Below are 26182 nucleotides of genomic sequence, written 5' to 3' on the forward strand. Positions count from 1 at the left end.
AAAACTCGTGCTCCTTCAACTTGACATGACCTTACAATCATTGCTGCTATTCTAGCTTAAAATTTTTTGATAATCTGATATTTACTTTTTCTTGAAATAGCTTTAGACTTGCTTACTTTAGACTGACTCTACATGTAGAGTTTTTCCTTACTGGTGTCATTTCTTGACATCCTGCAACATCGCCTTGATATTTGCTGTGGAGATGACTGTTGGAAACTATGCGTGAAATTCCCCTGCCCCAGAATACTGATTTCTTGTTTATATGCAGGCAACCGCATTTCTTTGCATGTCAGAGGGAACACGACAGATAAGAGCATCTGCTGAATTCTAAATATTTTTAATTTCCAAGAGGCTTTATCAGTTCAGAACTGAAGAAGCCTCTTGGATGAGAGGCGAAACATCTTCCAGTGTTTTCAACCAAGTCCAGTTGCCCTTGATTTAACCTACCTTGCTAACACAGCATTTCTTCCAAAGCTAAGTAGGATTTGTGGGGCAACATAAAATAAAAAATAATCAAAGTGCAGTAAAAATAGAACATCCAATGGGTAGTATTTTCCCATGAGGCTGACTTTTTTTTCTGGAATCCTGTGGGTCACAGGATTCCTGGGTGTTCCTGCGGGAAAGTCAATTCCACTATTCATCACAGAACTGGGACGAGACTGGGAAAAAAAGTCAATGGAGTGAACGGGATGGAAATCATAGATTTATAGTTTTTATATGTAATTATGCAGCTTTAATATGAATAAATGCCATTTTCAGATTTTTCTATCAAATAATTTTTGTGCGAATGGGACAGGAGTAAAGATCCACTCCCAGGTCACCCTCTAGTTAGTGGCTCCGTCCTTCTCTTTATTTAATTTAGGCAACTTTACATTTATTATCCAAAATAGCATTACATTCCCCTAACACACTGGTTAGGCTTTATCCTAAAAGCCTTTTAACAAGGTTTGTCCGTGAAAATTGAAACTTATTTTAATAAAATAAAATATAACAATAAAGCAGAAGTCTAAACTCTGTCTTTCTTGTCTAAGTATGTAGCAGGCAATCGGGGTTATGTTATAATGAAATACAAGTATATAACAATAATCTTGTATTTTTCCCCATGATACTGATACTAACTAGCTCCATACTGCATAACGACATCAAGGCTGCTTCTTTATTTACATGTCTAACTATCTGGCGCCATTAAAACTGTAAAGGACTGTGAAAGAACAGAAAGTGACATAGCAACAATACGGGGGTGGGGCTCAGTGAACAGTCGGTTTGGTGATTGATTTCAGATACTTTAATGTGAAGGATTACATGTCTATTAAGCAATGAGAAAATTACATTTGGTTCATAAATCATGTTCGAATCCTCGACATTTTAAAGAGATACACAGCTTTAGCTGGAAAGTGAATACACAATAAAATTATATAGTAAATCAATTCTGATCAGGCCTTTCAGTAATCATATATCCTCTATAACTGTAGTATCCAAAAAAAGGAGTGGTTGCTGTGCCATACTGCTCTGGATAGAACAGAAACATGTCACCAACAGCCAATACATCACTTCTTTTAAAGTATGAAAACATTAGCACAGTTTTGATTTCTGTCCCCTATCCACTTCTTCCAGCCATCTATGAGTCGTCTTGTGAGGCCTACAAGCTGATTGGCAGCTCCTCAGGCTTCTACTCCATTGATCCAGATGGGAGTGGTCCCCTAGGGCCCACACAGGTATACTGCAACATGACAGGTGAGATCATTGTAGTTCGCATGTTGTCACCTTTGCACTTTTTGAGTTCCGCTGAGAACTGGCAGAAAGCTCTGAGTCCACTCACTTAAAGATGCACTGCATCGATCTATGCCACAACGGCTATCTGACAGTTTCACATCCAGTAAGAAATCATTACAGCCATTTGGCAGTTCCACGAGAGTTAAGAACATATCTGTGGGAAATCAATATTGTAAATATCCATGTGGTTACAATTAAACATCTCAGTGTCTCAAGGTGATTTCACAACAAACTTGTTTGGTTCAGTTAAAACAAACCATGGTGTATTTGCCCATTTAGTGAAGTTCATTTTGGCAGGTGGAAATGCTGTCAATTGAACCCTGGTATGGACCAAACAATCGGGCCGAGACCTCTTGAAAAGCAGGGTCTCAATCCACTTACAAGCGGAGGCTGTTGCGGTTCGTTTGTGGTGTGAAAGCAAACCAACCACAGTATTTTTAATAGTAGAAAAGGGATTTGAGCGTGATTATAAAAGTTAAACAACTATTAAATCTATCTTATGACTGTGACATGTTGAGGAAGCGATCCTATAATCGATCTGCTTAAGTGAGGAGGTATATATTTATCTAAATCCTTTGATAACCACGGTGTCAGCAAGTGAGTGTGGGGATTTTCCCTGATTAATCAGACAGTCAAAAGCAGTTCCCATGAACTTCTGTCCTACTCTGTGAACAGTGATTGCAGTTGATTAGGAAAGTTATTATTAAAACAATATTTTTTATTTGCCTCTTTTTCATCCTGTTCTGATAATGAGCTGATGGTGCAGGATAACAATGACCACAATTGTCCAATCAGCTAGATACATGTCATGTTTATGCCCCTTGGTTTGTTTGTAAAAAGCCAGAGTGAACATGATCCAGAGGAGAACTAAAATGCAACAGTATATCATTTTTTCCTTTGGTTGGCTAAGTGAAGCAAACTTAAATAGTCCTTAAACAGTCCTAAACATTTTTTTTTTAATATAAGAGAAAACAACCTTACAGCTAATGTGTGACAGATCATTATGTTTAAACTGCATCCTGCCTTATCTTGTCTTAAACTTTAATTAAAATGGAAAACAAGCTACCTTAGTGCCCCAAACAATGCAAGCACCCTTTGGTTCAGTTCAGTACATCTTGTGCTTTTCTTTTTTTTTAGGTTTTACTGAAGTCAGCCATGTAGAAGTTATGGCTTCTCAAATTCAAAAGAGTCATGAAAAAATTACAATTTAACAAGCTTACAAGTCTGACGCCCCACTAGTGGACCCAGTTTTTATTAAAGCATGGGGTCATTAAAGTCAAAAGGGTTAATCCCCATGGGAGCACTAATCTGCTCAGTAAATTTCACGGCCGTCTGCCATTAAATTATGAGATATTTTGTGTGCAAGACTGACATTTTGAACTGAGGGTGGTGCTGTAAAAGTGTGCAAAATGCAAATACATTTGTACATACCGTACAATAAATGCACAATACATTTCACAATGAATTCCACAGCAATCTGCTGTTAGATTTGGATTTTCCTCCATACAAATGAGACCACAAATGAAATTTCAGTGATGAGATCACAGAAATGTGCCACACGGTTGATGTTAAGGGTAAGGAGTCGATAAAATCATAACAAAACATGCTCTGGGCAGCACAAATATCCATACTAAATTTCATTGAGTTTTAGAGATGACGATTCCCATTGGACCTTAAATTATTTACATTATACAATTAGTATAATTTGACAGTTGGATTTGTATAACAAGTTTTATGTAGATAGTGTAGAAGCAATGGTCTTTTGAATTTGAAAACCTGGACCTCACATTTTGTCGCCCCATTAGACCTACTATATCAATGTGATCTTTTGATGGCAAGAACACAATGTGCTCTGTATCACCTGACTTGTCACCTGAGATGTGACATTTGACAGACAGGGAGAGGGACACAACCTGATCCACGGTCTTCGTGACATATAGGACAAAACATATTCAGTTAAGTTTTGACACTGTAGAGACAGTATTCATCACTGAGCTGTCACAACTTTCTCAGCTACTTTGTCCTTTGCAAGGTTAATGTACCGGTGATGTTACAGAGGGGAGCGCTACCACCACTTGCTGTCTGGTTTGGGCATTATGTAGTTTCACTCCCCCTCGCAAATCTGAATTGTTCGGCAGCAGATGTGCCTCAACTTGACCTCAATTAAGGAATCTATTAGAAATGTAAATAACTCTAAGCCTGACAACCTGATGTGAATAATCACAAAGTGGAGAGGGATTTTCTCTAAGGCAGAGTAAACATAAAATCTGTATAATGAAAATTGAGTTGGGATGGAAATAGGATGAGTTGCTCATCTGATTTTATTGTACAACCCCAGTGACTCCCTTTGTGAGGACAATAATATAAAATCAGTCAATTCACAATCAGCAGGGGTTAGAAATTTAAAGTCAACTGTCTCATACTATAAGCAATAAATGCAGACTGATAGCAAAAAAAAAAGTTCTTCTGCTGTGATACATTTGTATCTGGTAAGGTTCAGGATGTTTGATGTTTTAGGTGTTCACAGATTGGGGTTAGAGAAGGTCGTCATATTGTTGCTTGGGAACAAGTGCATTCATTGGATTTTCAATGGTGCAAAACTGCAAAGATTTGTGTTAGATGATTCATCCAACAACACAATCATTGACAATAGCCTTTGTATAGCAACATGATCAATCAAAACACCTACTGTAATACAATGTGATTTATTTCAATTCAACATTATTATTAAAGTATTGTGCGATATTTTATGTTATATTATCCGAAAGCACGTATGCATAGTTTGCATTTAGTCTTTAATTTGCCTATTTGATTACAATTTTTGCAGTGCAGGGGAGGAGGAGGTTAGTGACAATAATAAAATCATTCCAGGTTGAAGGAAGCAAGGAGACAGATTTATCAGTATAGTTTGGCGTTTTATTTACAATATTAAGTAACCAAGGTACTCTCAAAAAGGTATTTCAAAAACAACTTCCCAAAGACAAAGAGGAAGCGCCCAGTTCAGGTTACAGTTAGGACAACACTCCAGCAAACTAAAAGGGTAAATACCACCCTCCCTCCACTGAGGGAGTGAACCCCAACACGAGGTTCAGACTCGAGCCACACCACTGCAGTGTCACCCAGCGCTCCAAGCCATCTGTCTATCCAAGTCTGCTCTCCACGCTCTCCACACTCAGTCTGCCTGCTCGCTGCCCCTTATACCAGCTCCTGTGCTCCTGCTGATTGCAAACTGGGGACAGGTGTGCACACTAGCCGCCTGGCTGCAACATTGAGAGGGGGAAGGGCAGGACCTGCAGAGGACAGACAGTAGACCTGGGCAGATACACACGGCCTAAGGGCCGTAACACCTGAATTTAAAAATGCTAAATGATGTAATTATTTTATGTAGCCAATCATTTGTTCTAGGAAATAAACCTACTAACAATATAAATAAACCTACTGAAAGTATGTACATTTGTATTTAGAGGAAAGGGTGAAAGTGAAGTGTTTCAAAGATTATCACAACTTTTCTGTATGACGTGTGGGTGGTATGTTAACAGAGTAACATGTTTTTGTATTTGGAATCTAACAGTTTTGTGTTTAAAGGACATAATAAGGACATTAGGTTCAGGCTAACACATTTTATTTTTTAGAGCGAGAGTAAAAGGTGTGAACTGTGGTTTCAGGCTAACAGTTTTTTTTAGAAGGTGAGCAAAATGGAATCATGCTAACAGGATAACCTTTAACACAATTTTTTGTTTGTAGAGGACAAAGTGCTGATGAGATCATGCTAACAATCTAACATTTATTTAGGGAAGGTGTTTACAGTGGGTTCATGTTAACAGACTAACATTTTTCTTTTAGAGGAGAAGGTGTGGACAGTGTTGACACACAACAGCACAGCTCCAGTTACAGTCAAGGGCTCCTCTCTACGCAAACCTCACATCATGAAGTTCAACTACAGCACCTCAGCTGAACAACTTCGTGCAATTGTGTCAGGGTCAGAGCAGTGCCAACAGGAAGTGATTTACAACTGCAAGAAGTCCCATCTCTTTAATACAAAAGGTGAGTATTATTTTCCTCTGAATGTCAAACTTGCCCTGAGCTGTAGGATTTATGAATCTTTGTTTTATGCCAACAAAAACTGTAAAATATGTCTCTGAGAACAACTGAATTGTGAGTGTGGCACGATTAAAACACAGTGAATAAAGGTTGAAAGCCAGTGAAATTGAAATGAGAACGTCTTGCACTGAAAGCTGCTACGACTTATAAGCTAACAGTCAAGTTGGGTTTTATAGGATGGGCTACATTAGCTAGTCTTTTACATATATTTGGTATATACCAAGAAATAACTGGACAATTGACACCTGGTTACACGTGATTAGATCTAGTAAAGAAAGTGTATTTCAGTTTAAAAAGCTGAGATTTAGCATGGTTAATCATGTGAGTGAGCTGCTTGACCACATGTTGCCCGTGATGCCGACATACTGAGGAGAAGGAAGAAACAGATTTTGGTGTTGTTCTTTTATTTTGGAGACTTGCATTAAAAAAGGCAAAGGTCTGCATTGGTGGAGGCGTGTTGCTGAAGGAAATGGTGAGACATGAAATACGAACAGGAAGTGTAATAACAGATGAATGCGTTTCAAGGGTTAGCTAAGACAGCGTTCATGTTGATTGGCCAATGCAGCACCTGACATGACGTGACGTCATATTGTGTTGGGGGCAAAAGATGACCCAGGTTTTTCACACAGGACTAAAGTTAGTGTGGACGGTGAGTCTTGAATGTTCTGTACCTTGCAGCATCTGTGGAGTGTTTCTTTTTACACTGAATTGAAAGTCAGGCTGTCTGCATTTTGTCACACTGAGAGCTGCTGCCCCTTCAACACCCTGTCTTCAGCTTCACTCTTGTTATATTTTCACAATAACTAGAAAGTCGGTCTCCAATCTTCTTGTGTGCATTCATCCTGCACTGTTCTGGCACCTATGGTGTCGCAAACATCCAAACATTTGCTCTTAAAACATGAAACATTCATGAAGTCCCAGATTCCGCCATTCCCCCGGTGCCATGCATGTGCAAACAAACAAGTTCATTATCACACCAGACATCAAAGAGAGACAGAAAACTGGCTATTTTATAGATGCATGAACACTTTCAGAAACAGTCTGAATTTTTTGATGGTTGCCTTTGTTGTTTGAGCCTAGACATCTCCTGTGGAAGAAGGTGAAACCTGTCTTTGCGCTTCACTTTGCTGAGCATGTCGACACAAACAATATTACTCTTGACAACAAACATACTTTACAGCTTATTCAAATTAATTATTGGACAAAATTGCACGTATGCTAATTTACAGGGGAAAAAAACAACAACCGCAGCTGTTCGAGGCAGCCCACTGGGATTATAGAGCCAGGCATGTGCCAAGAAGTTCTGAAGTTCACCTCCATTTGTGAAGTTTAGCTGTGTGAAATGTCCCCTCTTTGCCATCTTTCCCGTCAGTCTTCAGTCTACACTTAAAACACAGATGTTCAGCCATTTAATGTCTGTAATGATTTGCGTTGTTTTTCTTTATTTAATACCTGTAATGAGTTTGCTTTGAGGGAACCATGATACCACTGCCAATGTGATAGTGAAGTAACAAACAGCAATTTAACGGCTTCTCTTCTTCAGTCCTGCTTGTTATTTTCACATTCTTATTTGTCTCCAGCGATCCTTTTTTTCACAGTTGTTATTTGTTTAGGTATTTCTTTGTTTGGGTATATTGGATGAGGCAACTTGGCATTTAGAAAACCTTCATTAAAGCCTACAACATGCTCATCTTTATCCACCTGACCGGTGTGGTTGTTTGTGATTCATACTGATTCACAAAGCCCAATTTTACATTTAGTTTAGAAGACAATTCTTTTTCAATCTTGTATATCTCAGCTACAGATGGGGCCTCAGAATGATGATGTTGGCCTATTCAGCCAGTCGCTGTTCAGACGTGTCTTGTTTTTTTTGTTTGTTTGTTTTTGTTTTATTAACGAAAGCACTTGTACTGTGGTGCTCCATTCACGCTGTTACTTGTTTGAGATTGATGCAAAATCAATTTTCAATGATAACAAGCTCTAGTTCCTAGAGAGTTTAAATACAGTTGTTTAGTACCATTCAAATTGGACTGTCTAAGTATTCTAGCATCACATTTCTTTTGTATTGTGGCTGTAATGAACATTGCAGACTCGAGCGGCTGCTTGTGGGGCCTTTTTCACTGGTTGTCAAAATGTTCATTTCCAGTCATTCCAGTAAAGGAGAGCTTTGCTGCTGTGAACAAGTCCTGTCAATATCTAGCCAATTTGAGGGAGAGTGGGACTCACCTTTCCTTCAGGAAGTATTGATTGTTGCCTTTTCTTATCTGTACCTGTTCAGGGTCTGGAAAGTGTTTTAAAACAAGCCGCAGAACAGGGTGGAAACGGATGACTGCAATGAGTGCCATGACAGGGAGAGAGGGTAAAGATAATAAAGTGTAGAATAATTTTAACCTTTGAAATGCAAATGTTGACTGGTTGGCTACTGTTCATCTAGCCCACATTATTTCTTATCCTGTCTGTGTTCCAGCACTGCATACAAGTAACCTTTGTCTTTCCATTTTTGGTCAGATTGCAGACATCAGATTCTTTTTGGGTTTAAGTGTTATCTATACAAGAGCAGAATTTCACAGGGTGGACTGACATCATTGACCAAACATTCTTTGCACTCTCAAACCCACTTGGTGTCTTAGATAATAATAACAATATAATATGTGTATCCATAGATTAAAAAAAAAACATTGCCTAATGCAGCTATAAGGTATGCTGGGGAGAAAGAAAGCACAGCATAAGCGTGACACTTGATTATGTATTGTGACATGTAGCTTAATGGGCTTTTCCTCGCTCGCATGGCCTCATCTCCAATGCAGGGTCATGTTGTGTGACAGATGATTGAAGCTGGTCCACTTAACCTCACAGTGGAAGTAATGAATTGTGCCTGCCTTTATGGCTTCGCTGTAGCCTCATTGACACTCACAGACAATGCATCATAAAATGTCAGGAGAGAATCAAAACAAATAAATTCATGCAGTGAAGACAATTATGCACAATTCATAAGAAAATAGGTAGGTCTAAATTGAAGAGAAGTATCAGAAATGAACTGCCTGACTTGGAAGCTCTGTAACCAAATCTCTTTTGCGAATTGTTTTGTTTTTTAATAGTTAATTCTTTTCTCTCCCCCATTTCTTTTAATCAGTTTGTCCTGAAATTGACTTTCTATCCCTTCTCATTATATTTCAAATCTAACCAGGGACGGGGGCTGCAAATTAGATGTCCTATATATGTTACATATGTTATATTGCTTATTTGTATGTAGCAGTGTTTATCTGAATGGTCCCTATTAAATACACAAATAAACAAATACATACATATAAGACATGTGCTAGAAGCTGAAGGCTTATACAGAGACCTTTCCGCAAAAAGCTTTCCAAGATAAATACACTAAATTAAATAGAGGTTAGTTGATAAAACAGATTTGGGTTTTTAAAAAACAGGACATATAAAACCGTCTACAAGTCTAAACGTGTGTGCTTATGTGTGTATGGAGTGACATCTAGTAATAGTTTTGTCTTTCCCAGTGTTTGAACACTTAATCTACTGACTTATGACCAAAATGTTTATTATCTGAAACCTGTGTTTTTCTTTATTTTGTGATCGAAATGCCTCACGTTATGTAAGCCTCTCAGCACAGCTGTCTCTGACAGAACAGGATTTCTGAAGCATGCTTATCTAATAAATCTTTCATTTTCGTTTGGTGTATTTGTTAATCTTTCTTTTTTTTCAATGCACTTCCATATATATGTGTACTTACTTTTTGAATTCTAAGATAAAGCCAGTGAAGCAAAAACAATGCAATCTTCCAAATATAACCCATGACCTTGACCTACTTGAGCTTGAGCTCTGGGACCGGGCAGGCATCGGGCTGCTGCAGTGGTCGCTGACTATCTGGTGTGTTGCTGCAGATGGCAGTCCGCTGTCCTGGTGGCTGGACCGGGAAGGAGAGAGACGAAGCTACTGGGGAGGCTTCTTGTCTGGAGTTCAGCAGTGCTCCTGCAGCCTGGAGGGGAACTGCATCGACATGAACTACTTCTGCAACTGTGACTCTGATACAGACGCATGGTAAATACACACATATACTGGCATTTGTAGTCCTGAAACAATATTTGTATTCCATTTTTTTTGCAACATATTTTTATTAAAAGAGAGGTTTATATTAATTTGCCTTTTGTATTAGCGAGGGTAGGCTTAACACAAACACCTCTCAAAATAGTTTCAACAAAAACTGAACATTTAGTTTAAAAAATTTATTGCAGTACTGTTGTATAAGACTGCATTAGATTTACTGTAGCTAGGTGTACCTAATACACTGGCAACTGTGTATTACCAAATGTATGTCTAACCCACACTTCTAGGATCCCCATCCTACTTAAATATGAGTTTCCAAATATGCATAATTAACAAACATGAAAAATAAGAAAGAAATAGACCAAACATAAAAACAAATAATTAACATCACTGATCTTTCAGAATTGCTCTGTGGTATATCCATAAACTACCACCCTGATATTCAGTAGATGCAGATAGATACAGAAGAAAAACACTAAACAGATTCTGGACTTTGAGCTGCTCTTGCTGCTTTTGTTGAACACCCACTGAATTGACTAGTTAGTCATAAGTACAGTACATAAGTACAGTAAAAGTGGGTATATATGCAGTGTTTTGAAAATTAATGTATAGAATACAGTGTCATAAACATACTCTGATTTTTGCTCATTATCTGTTTTCGATTGTGTCAGTATTTGTTCATCAATTTTTTTTTATATATATATACCTACGTTTTTACTCTGAAATGATTAATTACAGCTCATACATAATATACAGTTATGATCAAACTAATCAGAATTTCTAAGCACTGAATGAATAAACAAAGGCTGCATTATAGTTTTGTTTCTGAATGTCTTTGTTTACATTATGTTAATCTACTCCAAAGCTTCTCTCGATTCAGCCCAGTTTGCATATTTCCAGAGGCAGTTGTCTGCATTGTGATAGATTGCCGTATTTTTAATGTGTTTACTCTGCGTTCTGTGCTAATGCAGAGGAATGGATGCCTTTATCTGGACCCCCATAAAGGCATCCAGCCTCAAGGGCTCTGTGTTACCATTTATTTATTTCTTTTTTGTGTGTCACAGGGCTAATGACACAGGAATCCTCTCCTATAAAGACCACCTACCAGTGAGCCAGATTGTGATTGGAGACACCAACAGAACGGGCTCACAGGCCGTCTACCACATAGGACCTCTGCGTTGTTATGGAGACAGTAGGTGATCACCTCAGTGTTGAAGCTACTGTGCCAGATTTGGTTGCAGATGGAGCCCTTGATTTAGAGGCTTAGTGCTGATCAGAAACAAACCATGCTCAGATGAAGTCTTTATGCCTGTTTTGTTTATCCATGGATAGAGAGGTATATACCTCACCTGTTCTGTTACATGTCGAACACCTGGCTGTGTGGACTTTAACCTCTTAAAATCAGCTAGAACTACCAGTGGGTCCCTCTTTACAAACTCATGGTGTGCTTCCAGGCAGGGGTGCCAAAATGTGAGGAAACACGGGGGGAGAAGCTGGACAGCGGCAATGGGACATGAAAGAGATTGTAGACATTTACAGCTTCATGTCCCAAAGTGAGCTGTGGACACAGGACAGGGAATTTTTAGTAGCCCATTTGCAGTCAAATATGAGTCCAAACCCCCATGATTTTATTTTAAAGTGGAGATACCATCGTTTCCTAAAGACATCAAATATGTCAGGCTGAAGTATGTCTAGAATTAATATTGTGCAGAATATTTCCAGGACCAATAAACTGTACCTATGATTTGACCTATTTTAGGTTTCTGTCTGACACTAAACATTGAGACATTTATAATCTGGACGATAATAAATGTATGAACATTGACTTTATCTTTGTTCCTGGAATTTCTAAAGAAATTATTAAAGTTCAAGCTCCATCTGATTGTAACAATCTGCCCACTTCACTTCTATTACCTCCTTTCATTTCTTTAAGGCATCTCTTCTTACTTATCTTCAGACATCCTGCTCCTGCTTCTAATTATACTGAGATATTTAGCTCTAACATGTAGGTACATGGAAATACATGTATGGGTATGTACACATTTACTGTGTGTATTTCCATTGAATCAGTGGGTGTAGGAGTGGCTAGGCCTGGGGTGGCTTTTGTCTGTGTGGGTGTGAGTGTTTGTGTTTTACTTTATGTACTGTATTCTCTGTATGTTTGTGTTAAAGTCCCACATAAAAATGTAATCATTCTTCTCAAGGGGATAATCCTTCTAATAAATGTTTCTTGTTTCCACTTCTGCGTGTCAGTAGAAATAGCTTAGGTAATTTGTGTTAAGTTTCTAATAATGCTGCAAAACTAAAGACAGTACCTTGAAAGAGTCCTTTGCTGCTTCAATAAAAAAAAAAATCTCAGACATAGTAACAGAGAAACTGATTTACTTTTATAATTTTTAATGGTGTTTTTGACATCATTTAACCCTGGTACCATAGCATCCCATGGCAATGAGCTCTCCTAACAAAATTTGTTTAAATGTTTTATGCGTTTCGATAAAAAAGCTCATTGAAAAACTGTCACCTGGTGGAAATTATCATTCAATGTGAAGCACAAAGACTCACCACAAATGCATTACCATTGTTTTTAACACTTCAAATGCTTAAAACTGTTATCTATTTTGATGTTTTCCTAACAATGGACCTCTTGCAATTCCATGACTTATGTATATGCTCCTTCAGTGGAAAAGGAAGCATCACCTGTTAGGGATTGTTATACTAATGCAAAACCTCTTATGAACAGTCTGTTGGGTGCACAAAGTGTGTGAATTTTGACACCATATATTGCAGTTTGCTTCCTGTTTCCTACCAGAAGTCAACATTGAAACATTGGTGACAGATCAGATGTCAGAATTCATTAAATCCCTTCTCTATTGTGTTTTGTCAGTGTACATGTGAGGAAAGGATGCAAGTGAGGCAGACAATTTAGACAAATGAGACCTTATTTTGGACTTTCCCTCCTACCTCCACTTTATTTTCCTCTTTCCTTTCTTTTTTTTCTTTCAGAATCTATATGGAATGCAGCATCTTTCTACCAGGAGTCCTCCTACCTCTACTTCCCCACCCTACAGGCAGAGCTCGCCTCTGATATCTCCTTCTACTTCAAGACTAGCACTCCTTCAGGAGTGTTTCTGGAGAACCTGGGCCTCAAGAACTTCATCAGAGTGGAGCTCAGCTGTGAGTCAACAAGAATAAAAGAAGTGCAGCATGCACAAAGAACATGACAAGGTCATGCACACTGAATGTGAGAAAGAACAGCCACACATCCACAGCCACACAAGCTGTCAGAGTTTTTTTTTCTCACATGGAAATGCTAGCTGTTCTGTAGTTGACAGTTTAATTTCACCGAGAAGCAGGCTGTCAGGTCTGCACAGCATGATGTAATCCTAATGACACAGTCAACAGCAATGCCATGCTGTCATAGCAGACATTTAAAGCATTTCCGTACTACCCATGTAGCGAAGCTGAAATCCCAACCCCTTCTCATTCCCAGGCCGTCAAATACCGATGTATTGTCATGTCCCTCGGCGTCTCCTACAGACATTCGAGGCACCCTTTAGCATCTGTATGAGACGCCTTCAGAAACTACTTGGTTAGGTTGTTATACATCACGAGACGCAAGCAGTAATGTGACATAACTTAAAAGTTTGGTGAGGTTTATGCAACAAAACTACTAAGAAGTCAGTGTTGAGCTTTGAGATTAAAATCCGGTGTTTGTTTGACCCATCCATCTATCTTCGCACTTTATACCACGGCACTTGACTTTTTAAAGGCTGTCTGGCAGCCCTGTGCGCAGGGGGGAGTGACCAAAATGTCTGGGCTGGAAGTCCTTACACCAGATGGATAAAGAAGCAGGAGTTCATTAAATTACCTTGTAAAATTTACTGTAATAAAGGAGGAAAAAATGCTGCAAATCAGATAGATTTACACAAAAGATTCACTCGTTGACATGAGGACCAATAAAGAAATACACTGTAGAACTAAGGGACATGAGCTACTTACCAGACAGCATGTTTAATAAGAACAGGGTCCATATCCAGTCCTCAGAGAGACAGTTTAAGTATCAGTGGATTAGTTTATTTATTATACTGTAGGTGTTTTCATCACAAACCTGGGGGAGGAGTTCTCAGAATATTTGGAGCCACTATGTATTACTGCAGCATCAGAGATGTTGTGAAATATTGACGAGCTGTCAGCTGAGCCTCCTCATAAATCTATTCAGGTCATCAACTTTTCCCAGCAGCATTGTATCACATTGCATCAGAGAGGGAAGATAGAGAAGCACATACAAAACCTAATATCACATTCAGTCTGACCTGACTGTCATGTGTGTGTACGATTTCCCACTGGCCTCCCAGATCCCTCAGTGGTGACTTTCTCCTTTGATGTGGGAAACGGTCCAGTGGTCCTGTCCGTGAAGTCTCACCTCCCTCTGAATGACAGACAGTGGCACTACGTGAGGGCAGAGCGCAATGTGAAGGAGGCCTCCCTGCAGGTCGACCAGCTTCCCCTCCGCTTCCTGGAGGCTCCAGCTGACGGACACCCCCGTTTACGGCTCAGCAGCCAGCTGTTTGTAGGTAGGCTCGCCATCAGATTGAATAAACCTCCACCAGGGATGGGTTTTATTTAAACAGTGCAGGAAGCGGAGAGTTAAACCTCTTTTACAAGTGAGATCTAGCCAAGACAGGGTCACAGGGCAGCATCCAACACCCAGCAACAACAACTTCAGACCACACAGCAGCAATGGGTAGAACAAAAAATTCATTATATAATAGTGCATTAACAAGCCAGCAATATTTATCCATGTGTTTGTTAGTTAATTAAATCATCTGCAGCTAGCAGTAACCAATTAAATTTTTAATAAAAGTTTAAAATCTTTTAAACGGATAAAAGTCTCAAGTTTGAGCTTGGCCTGCAGATCGTTTCATGATCAAGGACCAAAAGAAAACCTCTGTACTGGTAAAAGACTCGTTATACTGAAGCCATTCATCACGTATAAAGTTTATATGATTAATAAGAAAATAATAAGCAAAATACCTATACTAAAGTACAGCTGAATCTAACATGAGGTTTCCAAATCAAGTGGGTATCTTCTGACATTTTTTTAGTACTGATTTTCCTCTTCATGTTCCTCCTTTGTTTCACAACTACCAGGACAAAGATACTTGATTTGGTTTTAGCTGAACTTGAATGCATCTTTACAAGGACTGTGGGTTTTGTCCTCTATCTCTTACAATGTATTCACACTGAGAAGGTGTCCCTTCACAGCCATAATGGAAAGGAGAAGTGATAACAGCTAACAATAACTCTTTAAAAGTATATTTGACCTGTGAGTATTGTATAAATATAGACTTGAAAGAATGCAAACCTGTCCTGTAAGCTACTGTGAAGAACTAATGTATTTAATTATTATTTCATTACTGCTCTGGTTCAGGAGCATGGCTGCTCTCTATCTCATCTCGCATTTCTCCAGAAGCCTTTCCCCCTCTGACATTTTAATGTGTCTCCTTAATAATACACCAGCCCTTTGGAGGAGACAGAGACACCTTTTTTTTTCATGTGTTCTCCATTTTAGGCCTCAGTTCATGCACTTCATGGATCATTTACTTTAAGAAATAATTTATCAGAGTGAAATGACAAATGGAAGCAATAATCGTCTGTGGACCTTAGAAGAACTTGTCATTAGATGAAGATTTAATTGTTTTCATAAGAAGGTACAAAGGTGTCACTTTATGAAAGTACGCATCCATTCTGCCAGAAAACTAATCAAAACTAGATTGCTAGTTTGGAACAGTAGATAATAAAAATGACTAACATTTTACAAAATAGGAAGTGGGAAAATTAAAAAACAGTGTTTTACTGGGTTTTTATTTTAAAACAGAAATCTTTCATTGCCAAAGTGCACAGTTCATATACGGAACCTGGTCAGTAAAGGTTCACACTATAGAAATAATATCTACAGGTACATACAATATATTCATTGAAACAAACAAAATACCATTATGTAATTTTGCTTACGTATTATTATTATATTTTACCTAAAATGTTTAACAGATTGTTAAATAGAGCACTATTTGCTTTGCTTTATTGTTGCTAGTCCTATTATTATTATTGTTATTATAATCATTAACATTACGATTGTTATCATTAACACTATTATAAATATCTGTACCGTTTTTCGTTTAGTCTGTAGCAACATTACCTTCACTGTGTGTACCTCTGTGTGTGTATATTGTGTAGGCTGCTTCCCTCCCCTCTCTCTCCTTCCATCCCTCTCTTTTTCTCTCTGTTCCTCTCCTGCCCTCTCCCTCTCCCTCTCTCTCTGTCTCTCTCGCTCTCTCTCTCTCTCTCTCTCTCTCTCCCTCTCTCTCCTTCACCCCAACCGGTCGAGGCAGATGGCCGCCCACCCTGAGCCTTGCCTCTGTCGCCTAGTGCTTGCTCTTGGTGGGAACTGTTGGGCTTCTGTAAATAGCATCATAGAGTACGGTCTAGACCTGCTCTTTTATGAAAAGCGCTGTGAGATAACTGTTGTTGTGATTTGGCGCTATATAAATAAAATTGAATTGAATTGAATTGAATTGAATTTGACAGAAGACAGATTTAGCTTGTTTGTCTTGTGATAGATAGCGGGATATTGGAGTGCACTACGCTGAATGAATGTTGAATTTCTCACCTAATACATATAGGATCATTACTGTAAAAATGTTTAAATATACAGTAGCTCTACACTATATAATGTAACCCAGTACGGCTGTTAATTATTTATTCAGAAGCTCCTTTCATTTTTATAGATTTTAGCAAACAGTGACAGATACATCGTGTAACAGAAGTTGCTCTTTACTATATAATGTTTCTGTATAATTACACTGCAATTACACTAGAAGGGTGCAACCCCAAGCCATATTAAATGCCTTCATTCTGATAGTCAACATGAACAGACATAGACAGTTTCCACTTTCCACAAACAACCGAGGATAAATGCAGTTCTGGGACAGAAAACACGTTTAGCTTATATAGGTAAGTAGGTAGGTACATTTATTATCACAAAATAACAGGATATATAATGAAATTGAGCTTTGTAACTCCCTTCTGCTACATAGCAGACAATATACATTAATACAGAAGCAATTAATAAAAGAGGAAACAGAAATAAACAATATTCAATGATCATTGGAGCAGTGCTGAGGATGAATTAAAGTTTAAGAGTCTGATAGCATGGGGGAAAAGCTGCTCTGCAGTCTGGTGGTGCAGCAGCAGAAACTTCTACATCTCTTCCCAGAAGGCAGCAGGGTGAACAGGCTGTGGCTGGGTTGGGTACTGTCCTTTAGTATCCTTTGGGCTCTTCACAGGCACCACACCTCACCGATATCACTGATGCTCGGGAGATGGGTACCAATGATCTTCTGAGCAGTTTTAATCACCCGCTGCAGAGCCCTCTGGTCCTGGGCCGTGCACATCCCATGCCAGTTTGTTATGTTTCCATTCAGGATGCTTTCTAAAGCTGACAAGAACTTGGCGTGGGAATTTGGCCTTCTTAAGCTTCCTCAAGAATCTCCTGTTTCCTGAAATCAATGATCAGGTCCTTAGTTTTGCTGACATTGAGTAGTAGGTTCTTCTCTGAGCACCACTCTCCAAGATTATGAATTTCCTCCCGATATGAAGTCTCATCATTTTTTGAAATCCAGCCGATGATGGTGGTGACATCCGCAAACTTCACAACAGAGTTATCTCCATGTCAAGGATGCAGTCGTCGGTGTACAGCGTGAACAGGACATTTGACAGTTGTAGCATGTAAAGTAGAGATACAAATGTGGTTCTCATCTTAGTATTTCAAAAAAGGTTTTTACAACATACAGGCTAAAGCTAGCTAACGTAACAATGAAATTTCAGTGAGATACGGCAGCTAGTATCATCAATTAATAATAACGCTAACCCAGAAAACACAAAATTGGCTTTTTCAGGTAGTGAGAAATGGCATATGTGTGGTTGTGTCTCAGACTATCAACAGGCTGCATTGGTAAATAGTATGAAAGCCACCCTCACATTATATATTAGCGCTGTAATAACAGTATAAATGGCCCTGATGTTGCCATCAAAATGTACCCAATGTATAATAAATGCCTGCAATAGCCTATATACAGGCAAAGCTTCACTGCATATGAAACAGAACAGGATTTAACAAGTATTATTTATCAGCCTTACGGGGTCATGCTAGGAAATTATACCCACCTGTTTGTATGTTTTTTCTCATAAATTATTAGCATAACAATGTGATAAATGTCCCACCCCTCAGTCTCCTGGAAACTCGTCTGGTCCATAATTGCATTGTATATTTAGTCTTAATGAGGTTTCATATGCTCAAGTGCCTACACAGTTGCCCTAGATGCACACTGGAATTAAGTAAATGTTTGTCGTAAATCCTCATCAGCCTTAAAGAGAATCATGGTTATAAAATCATCAAAGATGCTTCTCAGCACAGCCTGCAAGCATTTCATGTGACTAACGACTGTCCTCGCCTCAGGAGGAACAGCGTCCCTGCAGAGGGGCTTCCTGGGCTGCATCAGGACTCTGACCATCAACGGCGTGAGCTTTGATCTGGAGGAGAGGGCCAAAATGACGCCAGGGGTGAGCTCTGGTTGTCCCGGCTACTGCAGCGGCTCCAGTAGCCTCTGCCACAACAGGGGGAGGTGTATCGAGAAGAGCAACGGCTACGTGTGCGACTGCTCCCAGTCCGCATATGGGGGAACAACCTGTAACCAAGGTGAGCGCTGATCCACAACAAAAGCTTCACACTTAATGGAATTCTTTTAATAGATTAATGTTGATTGCAACAAACAAATAATCGATCATTGTCAAGGTTATTCCATTACTGCGCATCAATAAAAATGCGAGTAATGCAAGAGGCAATTAATACTTGTCCTGACTCTAGACTCCAAGAACATTTAAAATGCATTAGACCAAATTATCTCCCGCAATATGTGAGCACAGAACAGAGCACAGACGGCAACTCAACTGAAACCCACCAACGCCCAGTGCAGATAGAAGAGCAGGAGTCTGTGCAAACAGCCGTGTAGACATGGCATTGAGAGACAGTTTGAAGGCGTATTCTGAATGACAAGAGATGAATATTTTGGCTGCAAATGTGGATAACCACAATGCACTATTTACACGGTTTCCTCCTGTTCAGTGTGTTAAATATGAAAGTGGCACTCTTGCCAGGAGACAGCTAATCCAACTGCCGTTCGAAGGTATTTCTGGTGTATTGCAACTTAGATCTTACCACAGTTATTTGTGTTATTGTGGTTAGCCTATCAGATATTTCACCTGCAGGTTAGAGACACTCGCTTTGATCCATGTCTCTCTGTGAGTCGAACTTTATGAAATTTCAGGAGTAAAGTGCAGTTAAAAAGAGAAATGCTTCCAATGGCATGATGAGATGATGGCAGATTTTCCAAGCTCTGTGATGATGAGGTTTTGACTTCATATGATGAAACAGTGAACATTGCCTCTTTGCAAAGGAAACTGTCACTTTTTTTCCTGGTATTTATACAACGTATAAATATATTTGTGCTTTTGTGAAAAACAGTGCACCCAGTAATGGCATGCAGCAACAAGCAGAGACTGTAGTACTGTCATTGTAAATGTGTTACTGCAGCAATGTGAAACAAGAGAGTGATTTTATGGTGTAAGTTGGCGTACTGCGGTTATCATCCCTTCCACCTTCCCTTAGTCCCTTTTAACTCCAGGAGCTCTGTATTTGATTTGGAATTTTGCCTTTTCACACAACAAAACACAGACGAGTAAGTAAATAACTTTATTTATATAGCACCTTTCAAAAGCAGAGACGTAACAAGGTGCTTCACAAAAGCAAAGGAGCACCCAACGTACATACAGACATAAAACACCATAAAATACAAATAAAGTAAAAGAGTGTTTTAACTGTCAGCATATGTTTTCTTTCTTTCTAATAAAGTTTAATAATGTGCTTTTTTTAGGAATTAGAAACAGCTTTATTGCCATATAGATTCAGGAATTTGCTTTGTTATTTAGGTGCCTAACAATACACATAGAAAATATTAGAAACATATAGCAAGTGTTTTGTGTGTTCACTTCATATTTGTAATAGTGCGTGTGCATAATTAGCTAGCTGCTCCCTTCCACCAAGTATGTGGGCTACAGAAAGAAAGCAAGCAGGTTGGCCTTTTGTTTCTCGAGTTAATCCTAAACACCACGTTTATTCAGGCTTGGTGCCATTTTTGGTGGGACATCCATGCCTAGCAGGAGGGACGGTCTTAAAAGCTCAGGGAACAAAAGTTTCCAGTGTGCAGAGTACACAAATATTGTAACATGTTTTGCTGCAAACTTGCTGTGCAAGTTGAACACTAATGCGTATCTCTTTTTAAGTAGTTATACAGTAAATACACCTGTGCAGAGAGTTCCCATGTACTTGCATGCACACACTGCTACACCTCTAATGAAAGACAGTGCATTTGGACAAATTTTCATTCAAAACATGGTCTTCCCTCTTGTTACACCCATTGGGTAAACTAAATTCTTTTATATTTGATAAGGTTGTGTTGTTTTTTCACTTTTATATTATGCAGCATAATGAACATTACAGTATCTGGAGGCCATGAGCTGGGCTTTAATCTTTTAATCTTGTTTTAGAAAACGTTGTAATAGAGCTCCTTGCACTGAAACCATTTTTTCCCTGTCCCTGTGTGTGCAGAAGTGTCAGTGTCCTTCGACATGGAGTCCTCAGTGACCTACACCTTCCAGGAGCCCTTCTCAGTGATGCAGAACAGAAGCTCGCAGGCCTCCAGTGTTTCCACAGAAAGCAGCAGCAGAGCCAGAGAGGACGTGGCCTTCAGCTTCGTCACCTCCCAGAGGCCCACCATGCTTCTGACTGTCAGCACCTTTAACCAGCAGTATATCGCTGTCATCCTGGCCAAGAACGGTACATAGAGGTTTTACGCGGGCAGCTGTGGTTTAGGAGATAGAGTGGGTTGTTGTTAATCGAAACATCGGTGGTTCAATCCCCTGCTCCGCCAGGGTGCATGTCAAAGTGTCCTTGGGTATGATATTGAACCCCGAATTGCTCGCTGTTCTACATTTACTTACATTACATTACATTACGACTTACATTTGAGAAACAACATACAAGTATCAACAAAGCATCAAATACAGATCTACAACTGACAATACATACTAGTAAGAGCAGCAATAAATACTAGTAAGAGCTCATGGTACATATCACATCAATGGGGTAAATACCTAGGGAAGGAAGTAAGAGGGCAAAAAAGTGCAATCAATACAAAAAAGTGCAATCAATACAAGATAATTGTAAGGGGATAGAAGAAGAAGAGCACAGGAAGTGCATGTTAGAGGTTAGGAGTTAGAGGTGTTATAAGACGAAGTGTTCTCGGAAGAGATGAGTTTTCAAGAGCTTCTTGAAGTTAGAGAGGGACGCCCCTGCTCTGATGATATGTGGTAGCTCGTTCCACCATCGTGGTGTCACGTGAATGAGAACAGCCGGGACTAGGATTGCTTTGTGTGAAGTGATGGCAGAGCCAGGCGGCGTTCTTTGGAGAAGCGTAGTGGCCGAGGAGGAACGTAAGTTTGTATTATGGAGTTTAGGTAGTTTAGTTCTACCAGTGTGTGAATGTACGTTTCTGTTTGAGCACTGTATGTATGCATGTGAATGGTGAATGCAATGTAGTGTAACAGCGCTTTACAAATACGGAGCAGTTACATTAATACATACATATCAAAGAAACACAGTAATAAATTATGGCATTGAGAAATGATTAAAAACGTCTTTGAATGTGATATTTAGCCTTTATCACAGAAATGGAGAATTATTATTATTATTATTATTATTATTATTATTATAATAATCACATCTGCATTTTTTTACTGTGCTGATCTTTGAGGAAACAGGAAGTAGCGGAATCTCAAATGGAGGAAGCCATTCTATCTTATTTGCTGTGTGACACCATCCAGTTTAATGTAACCTCCTCTGTCTGACTCTCTAGATGCACTGATTAATTTTGCTGTGCCATTTTCTGATGAGACCTGGCCTTAAAGATGCTGTCACACCCGTAGTATGGTTTACTAAAATATTGTTGCCCTTCTATTTCTAACTGTCCCTACTGACTTATTACAAGCATTAGGACCAGAACAGGACTTGGGGTTGTGGAGTTGGACACAAGCTCAACACAACGTGGATGCTGACCCCGAAGTGTGAAAAACACAAAGTTGTTCCCCCCAGTAAATAATTTCTGAATAAATGTCATTGAAAATATATACTTCAAAGATATTCTACCCATCAAGAATAAGATTTTTTTTAAAAGGAACAAGACTGTATTTACCGCCTCAATAAATTAACTTATTCCCAGCCAGATCCATGTTTAGAGACAGCTTCACATGTGCAATATGCAATGTAATGTTACATTGATCCATGTTTGTTGTCCCCCCCTCGCTAACCCCCTCAAGCTGTAATCAATTCTGCGCCCTTGCAACACACTTCTGTTTTCTGTTAAACCCCTGTTCGTTGTCTTATACTCAGGAAAAATCCCCGCACTCACAGGCTGACACAAATGTGTTCCCATGGTTACCAAATGACCTTGCATAAATACACCAGAGTTCACCTGAAGCTCACACAGATCATCCTTTTTAGGCAGAAAAAAATGTTATCCACTTAAATAGCAAAGATTGAGTCATAATCCCATTGCACTCCAGTTACCAGAGTAGTTTCTTTTTACTGCCAAAAAGAACCACTTGAAAGGACATGTGCAGAAATGCCTGTTTGAAAAACGGGATGAGTCAGGGGGTTTGGGGCTACTTACACCTAATAGCCTGAAAACCTCAAAATCACATTTTTGGGAAAGTTTATTGGCATGTTGAAAGGGGTTGAACAGAAAATTAGGCTGACAATGAACAGGCAGTTAATATGTATCTTACTGGTGCCACAGCTGCCATCAAGTATTTCAATCAGAGCCGCCTCTGCAACTTTGTGCAAACATATTATAGGCTAATGAATAGATTTAACCCCCGTGGTTCCGCTCCTCCTCTGCATCTTTAAAAATACCAATAAACTTAAACCAATCCATATGTAAAATAAAAGCACTCATTTATTCAAAAGAAACATTTTTCAAAAGACCTTTGACAGTCCTCGCTCAGCAAAACAATAAAAGAAAATCACATCCATGTTCCTCAGGTCTCTGTAAACACTGAAGGGCAGAGGAGACACTTGGCCACAGTGACCTTCATCTATAGGAGCACACTTAGGATTTGAAATGAAACACAACACAAAGCCCTTCACCAACAGACCGGGAATTGTAATATTGACCCAGCTCCACCTGACAATGCATATCTTTCTGACTCTTTGATCTGGCAGCAATTGTGTGTGTGGGAGGAACACTGAGCACATATTGACTTATTCAGTGTGGGAGCGAAGAGCTATGCGATAAATATCTCAAAAGGCAATTGAAGAAGTTTAGATATAGCAGTCTATTTATAAATAAGCAGCTACATCATCTCAGTAAATGTGTGTGTTCTCTTCTCCTATTTGGCATTATAAAGCAGTGTACACATACTTGAAGCCAAAGTAGGATGTATTAAAATATGTCTTTCATGTAAATGGACTGGACTTGAGTCTGTGGCTTTTATATTTGCATTGAGCACAATATTGAATCAGTCATCAGAAAAGTGAGATTGCTACATGTCTTGTCATGCTTTGTGTCCAGGGAGTCTGCAGATCTGGTATCACCTTCAGACAGATAGGAGTCCAGACGTGTTCAGTCCTGCCCTCGGTAACCTGGCAGACGGACGACTCCATCGAATTCGAATCCATCGAGTGGGAAAAAACCTTTATGTACAGGTGAGCAGTACATGAGTGTGAACAGAGGTCAAGGAAATTATTTTCTGAAATTCTGTTGCGATACCTCACAATATTATGACCTCAGTGCGAGTGGGCGTGGGATTGAGACGAACTGAAGCTGCGATTTTAACTATGGCCTTTGGATGCAGCCGGAGATTAATGACCATATCCACAGTCACAGCTTCAACCAGCACAGCCAAGCAGAGCGGCTGCAGATGGGTTCCCAGCCACTGGCCAATAAATGCAGCATGTGAAGTGTCATGCGATTGTTTCCCTAACCTGGCACTGTTTCTGGATGGCAATGTGCTTTCCCCAAATTGTAATTTTTCCAATGCAAAATAGTTTGAGTCAGCCAAACAACAAAAAAAAATAGATAAACAGCAAGCAAACAAAATCTAACTAAGATGCAGAGCTAATCATCTACACATCTTTTGACCCAAAAATCACCAACATCAACGCCTCCTGGGTAGGCAAACATCTCAAAACCACTCGAATGGAAGTTAATTCTTGACCTTTGAATTCATAGTTTGACAAAATATATATTATAATATTTCTCACGGTCCACTTACTAGCTTTTTGCAGAGCTTTCACTCTCATATAACAGTCTTCATGAGCAGATGGAATTTGCTCTGCACAAAAAAAAAGTTTCTCCAAAGTTCCACACTTTCTACATGTGATAACAACTGAGCAAACTGATAAGATAAGACGAACTGTTAGATGTGGAAGTGGAGTAAATATTATTTTGAATCTGCAAGCGCAACCACCATGTATGTCTGGATATATTTCCAAAACTATTAGAAAATGGTTAAGCCTAGCTGAGTAGCTGAGTAGCTGAGTAGCTGAAGCCTCGTCATCTCAGCTCACAACTGACCTACCAACCTATGTTAATGACAGTGAAAAACAATTTGTGTTTCCACCCTGTGATTCGGATCTGCTCCAAAATGCAATGGGTTCTTCCTTGGCCCATGCTATAAATTGCCACTAGGTTTCATGAAAATCAGGCCAGTAGTTTTTCCATAATCATGCTGAAAGTCAGATAGATACACAAACAAACGCCACTGAAAACATAACCTCCTTGGCAGAGGTTACTAATCTACTTCTGTACAATAACACAACTCATCATATCAGCAAAGAACTAGAATTATATTTTCTATCCAAACACTTAAAAACAGATAGATGGTGTTAAAAATCAATTTTCCACTGCAATGAAATCTATTTTTAGCTGGGTCATCAGCTGGTCTGTAGATGGACCACTGTAGGCATTTTATAAACGGCAATGGACGTCATCAAAATCCTGCAGTGTTTTATTGCAGGTCATCAAGTTAAGTGATGCAACTGAGTCAGCATCATAGTGCAGAAGTGAAAGGTCTAAACCACTTTAAAGCTATCTGTGGGCGGATATGGTTTTGTGTGAAGCTGTAGAGAACACAATTCTCAATCTATAATGTATTGAAATGTGCTGCCTGCTGCTGCTGCTGGTGTTACCTCGGTTTAGATTTCTTGTAATCAGCTTGTTATTTGATTTCTCTCCACTCAACCAGATCGACCAGGACATCCACACAAAGTACACACTGTCATCTGATGCAGAGCTGATCTTAATCAGATCCTTGACATTGGGCAAAGTCACCAGTAAGTCCTCCCATGGTGTTTAGAAAATTGCATCTGCGCCCTCTATTGTTTGCCTGCACTCTTTTGTTCTAACCAGTCACCATTTCCTGTCACCATTTTTTTGTCAGTCTTGACTTGGTTGTTCAGAAATTAATGTAATTCAAAAAAAAATCAAACATGTGCCCATCAGTAACAACATATCTTTTCTCTAATCGACTGTATCTCTGTAGGGATGGAGAACTTCAATGAGGAAGTAATGCAAGCAGCATCTAAAGGTTTCATTGGCTGCCTCTCCTCGGTCCAGTTCAATCATGTGGCACCGCTAAAGGCAGCGCTGACAAATCGAGGAAGTTCACTGGTCACTATTCGTGGTCCATTGGTCCAATCAAATTGTGGAGCACTGGCAGAGTCCACCTCGCACATACTGCAAGGTAACAAACTGTCACACACTGCTGTGTATTTATGTGCATCTCGACCATGCACAGCACCACTAAATAGTTGTTTCCCGGTTTAGCTACATGTAAAGCAACAAACAGTGAGAACCGCATTAGCTGGTAACTGTTACACAAACATTTGAATGTTTGTGTTTGAAACTGTCAATCAGTGATTGGTTGTCTGCATCGTTCCAGCTATGCATTAGGCAAAAATATCACTATATTAAACATCTCTAAAATGAATGAGTTAGAATTAGACTTAACGATAAAACAAAAATTGATTGACAAAAAAAATACATCGTTGCAGATCCAATTAATTTTTCTG

The 26182-nt window shown here is 39.3% G+C and overlaps 1 protein-coding gene across 2 annotated transcripts in view; it reads left to right on the plus strand.

The window, feature by feature from the left end:
• The window catches only part of cntnap5a (contactin associated protein family member 5a), a 77165-nt gene that overhangs the window by 45818 nt on the left and 5165 nt on the right, over positions 1 to 26182 (plus strand). The window contains exons 12-23 of one of the 2 annotated variants that reach the window (XM_038721288.1): positions 1615 to 1734; positions 5617 to 5817; positions 8153 to 8233; positions 9774 to 9930; positions 11001 to 11128; positions 12940 to 13110; positions 14292 to 14510; positions 18455 to 18694; positions 20663 to 20890; positions 23682 to 23815; positions 25357 to 25444; positions 25654 to 25854. In XM_038721288.1, coding sequence (XP_038577216.1) covers positions 1615 to 1734; positions 5617 to 5817; positions 8153 to 8233; positions 9774 to 9930; positions 11001 to 11128; positions 12940 to 13110; positions 14292 to 14510; positions 18455 to 18694; positions 20663 to 20890; positions 23682 to 23815; positions 25357 to 25444; positions 25654 to 25854 — 1968 coding nt within the window. The remainder of the gene's footprint in view (positions 1 to 1614; positions 1735 to 5616; positions 5818 to 8152; positions 8234 to 9773; positions 9931 to 11000; positions 11129 to 12939; positions 13111 to 14291; positions 14511 to 18454; positions 18695 to 20662; positions 20891 to 23681; positions 23816 to 25356; positions 25445 to 25653; positions 25855 to 26182) is intronic. The other variant, XM_038721289.1, reaches the window with a different exon arrangement.

Source organism: Micropterus salmoides, unplaced genomic scaffold (genome assembly GCF_014851395.1).
Source record: "Micropterus salmoides isolate LMB-PRFRI ecotype aquatic unplaced genomic scaffold, ASM1485139v1 Ms_hic_scaffold_15, whole genome shotgun sequence".
Lineage (NCBI taxonomy): Eukaryota > Metazoa > Chordata > Actinopteri > Centrarchiformes > Centrarchidae > Micropterus > Micropterus salmoides.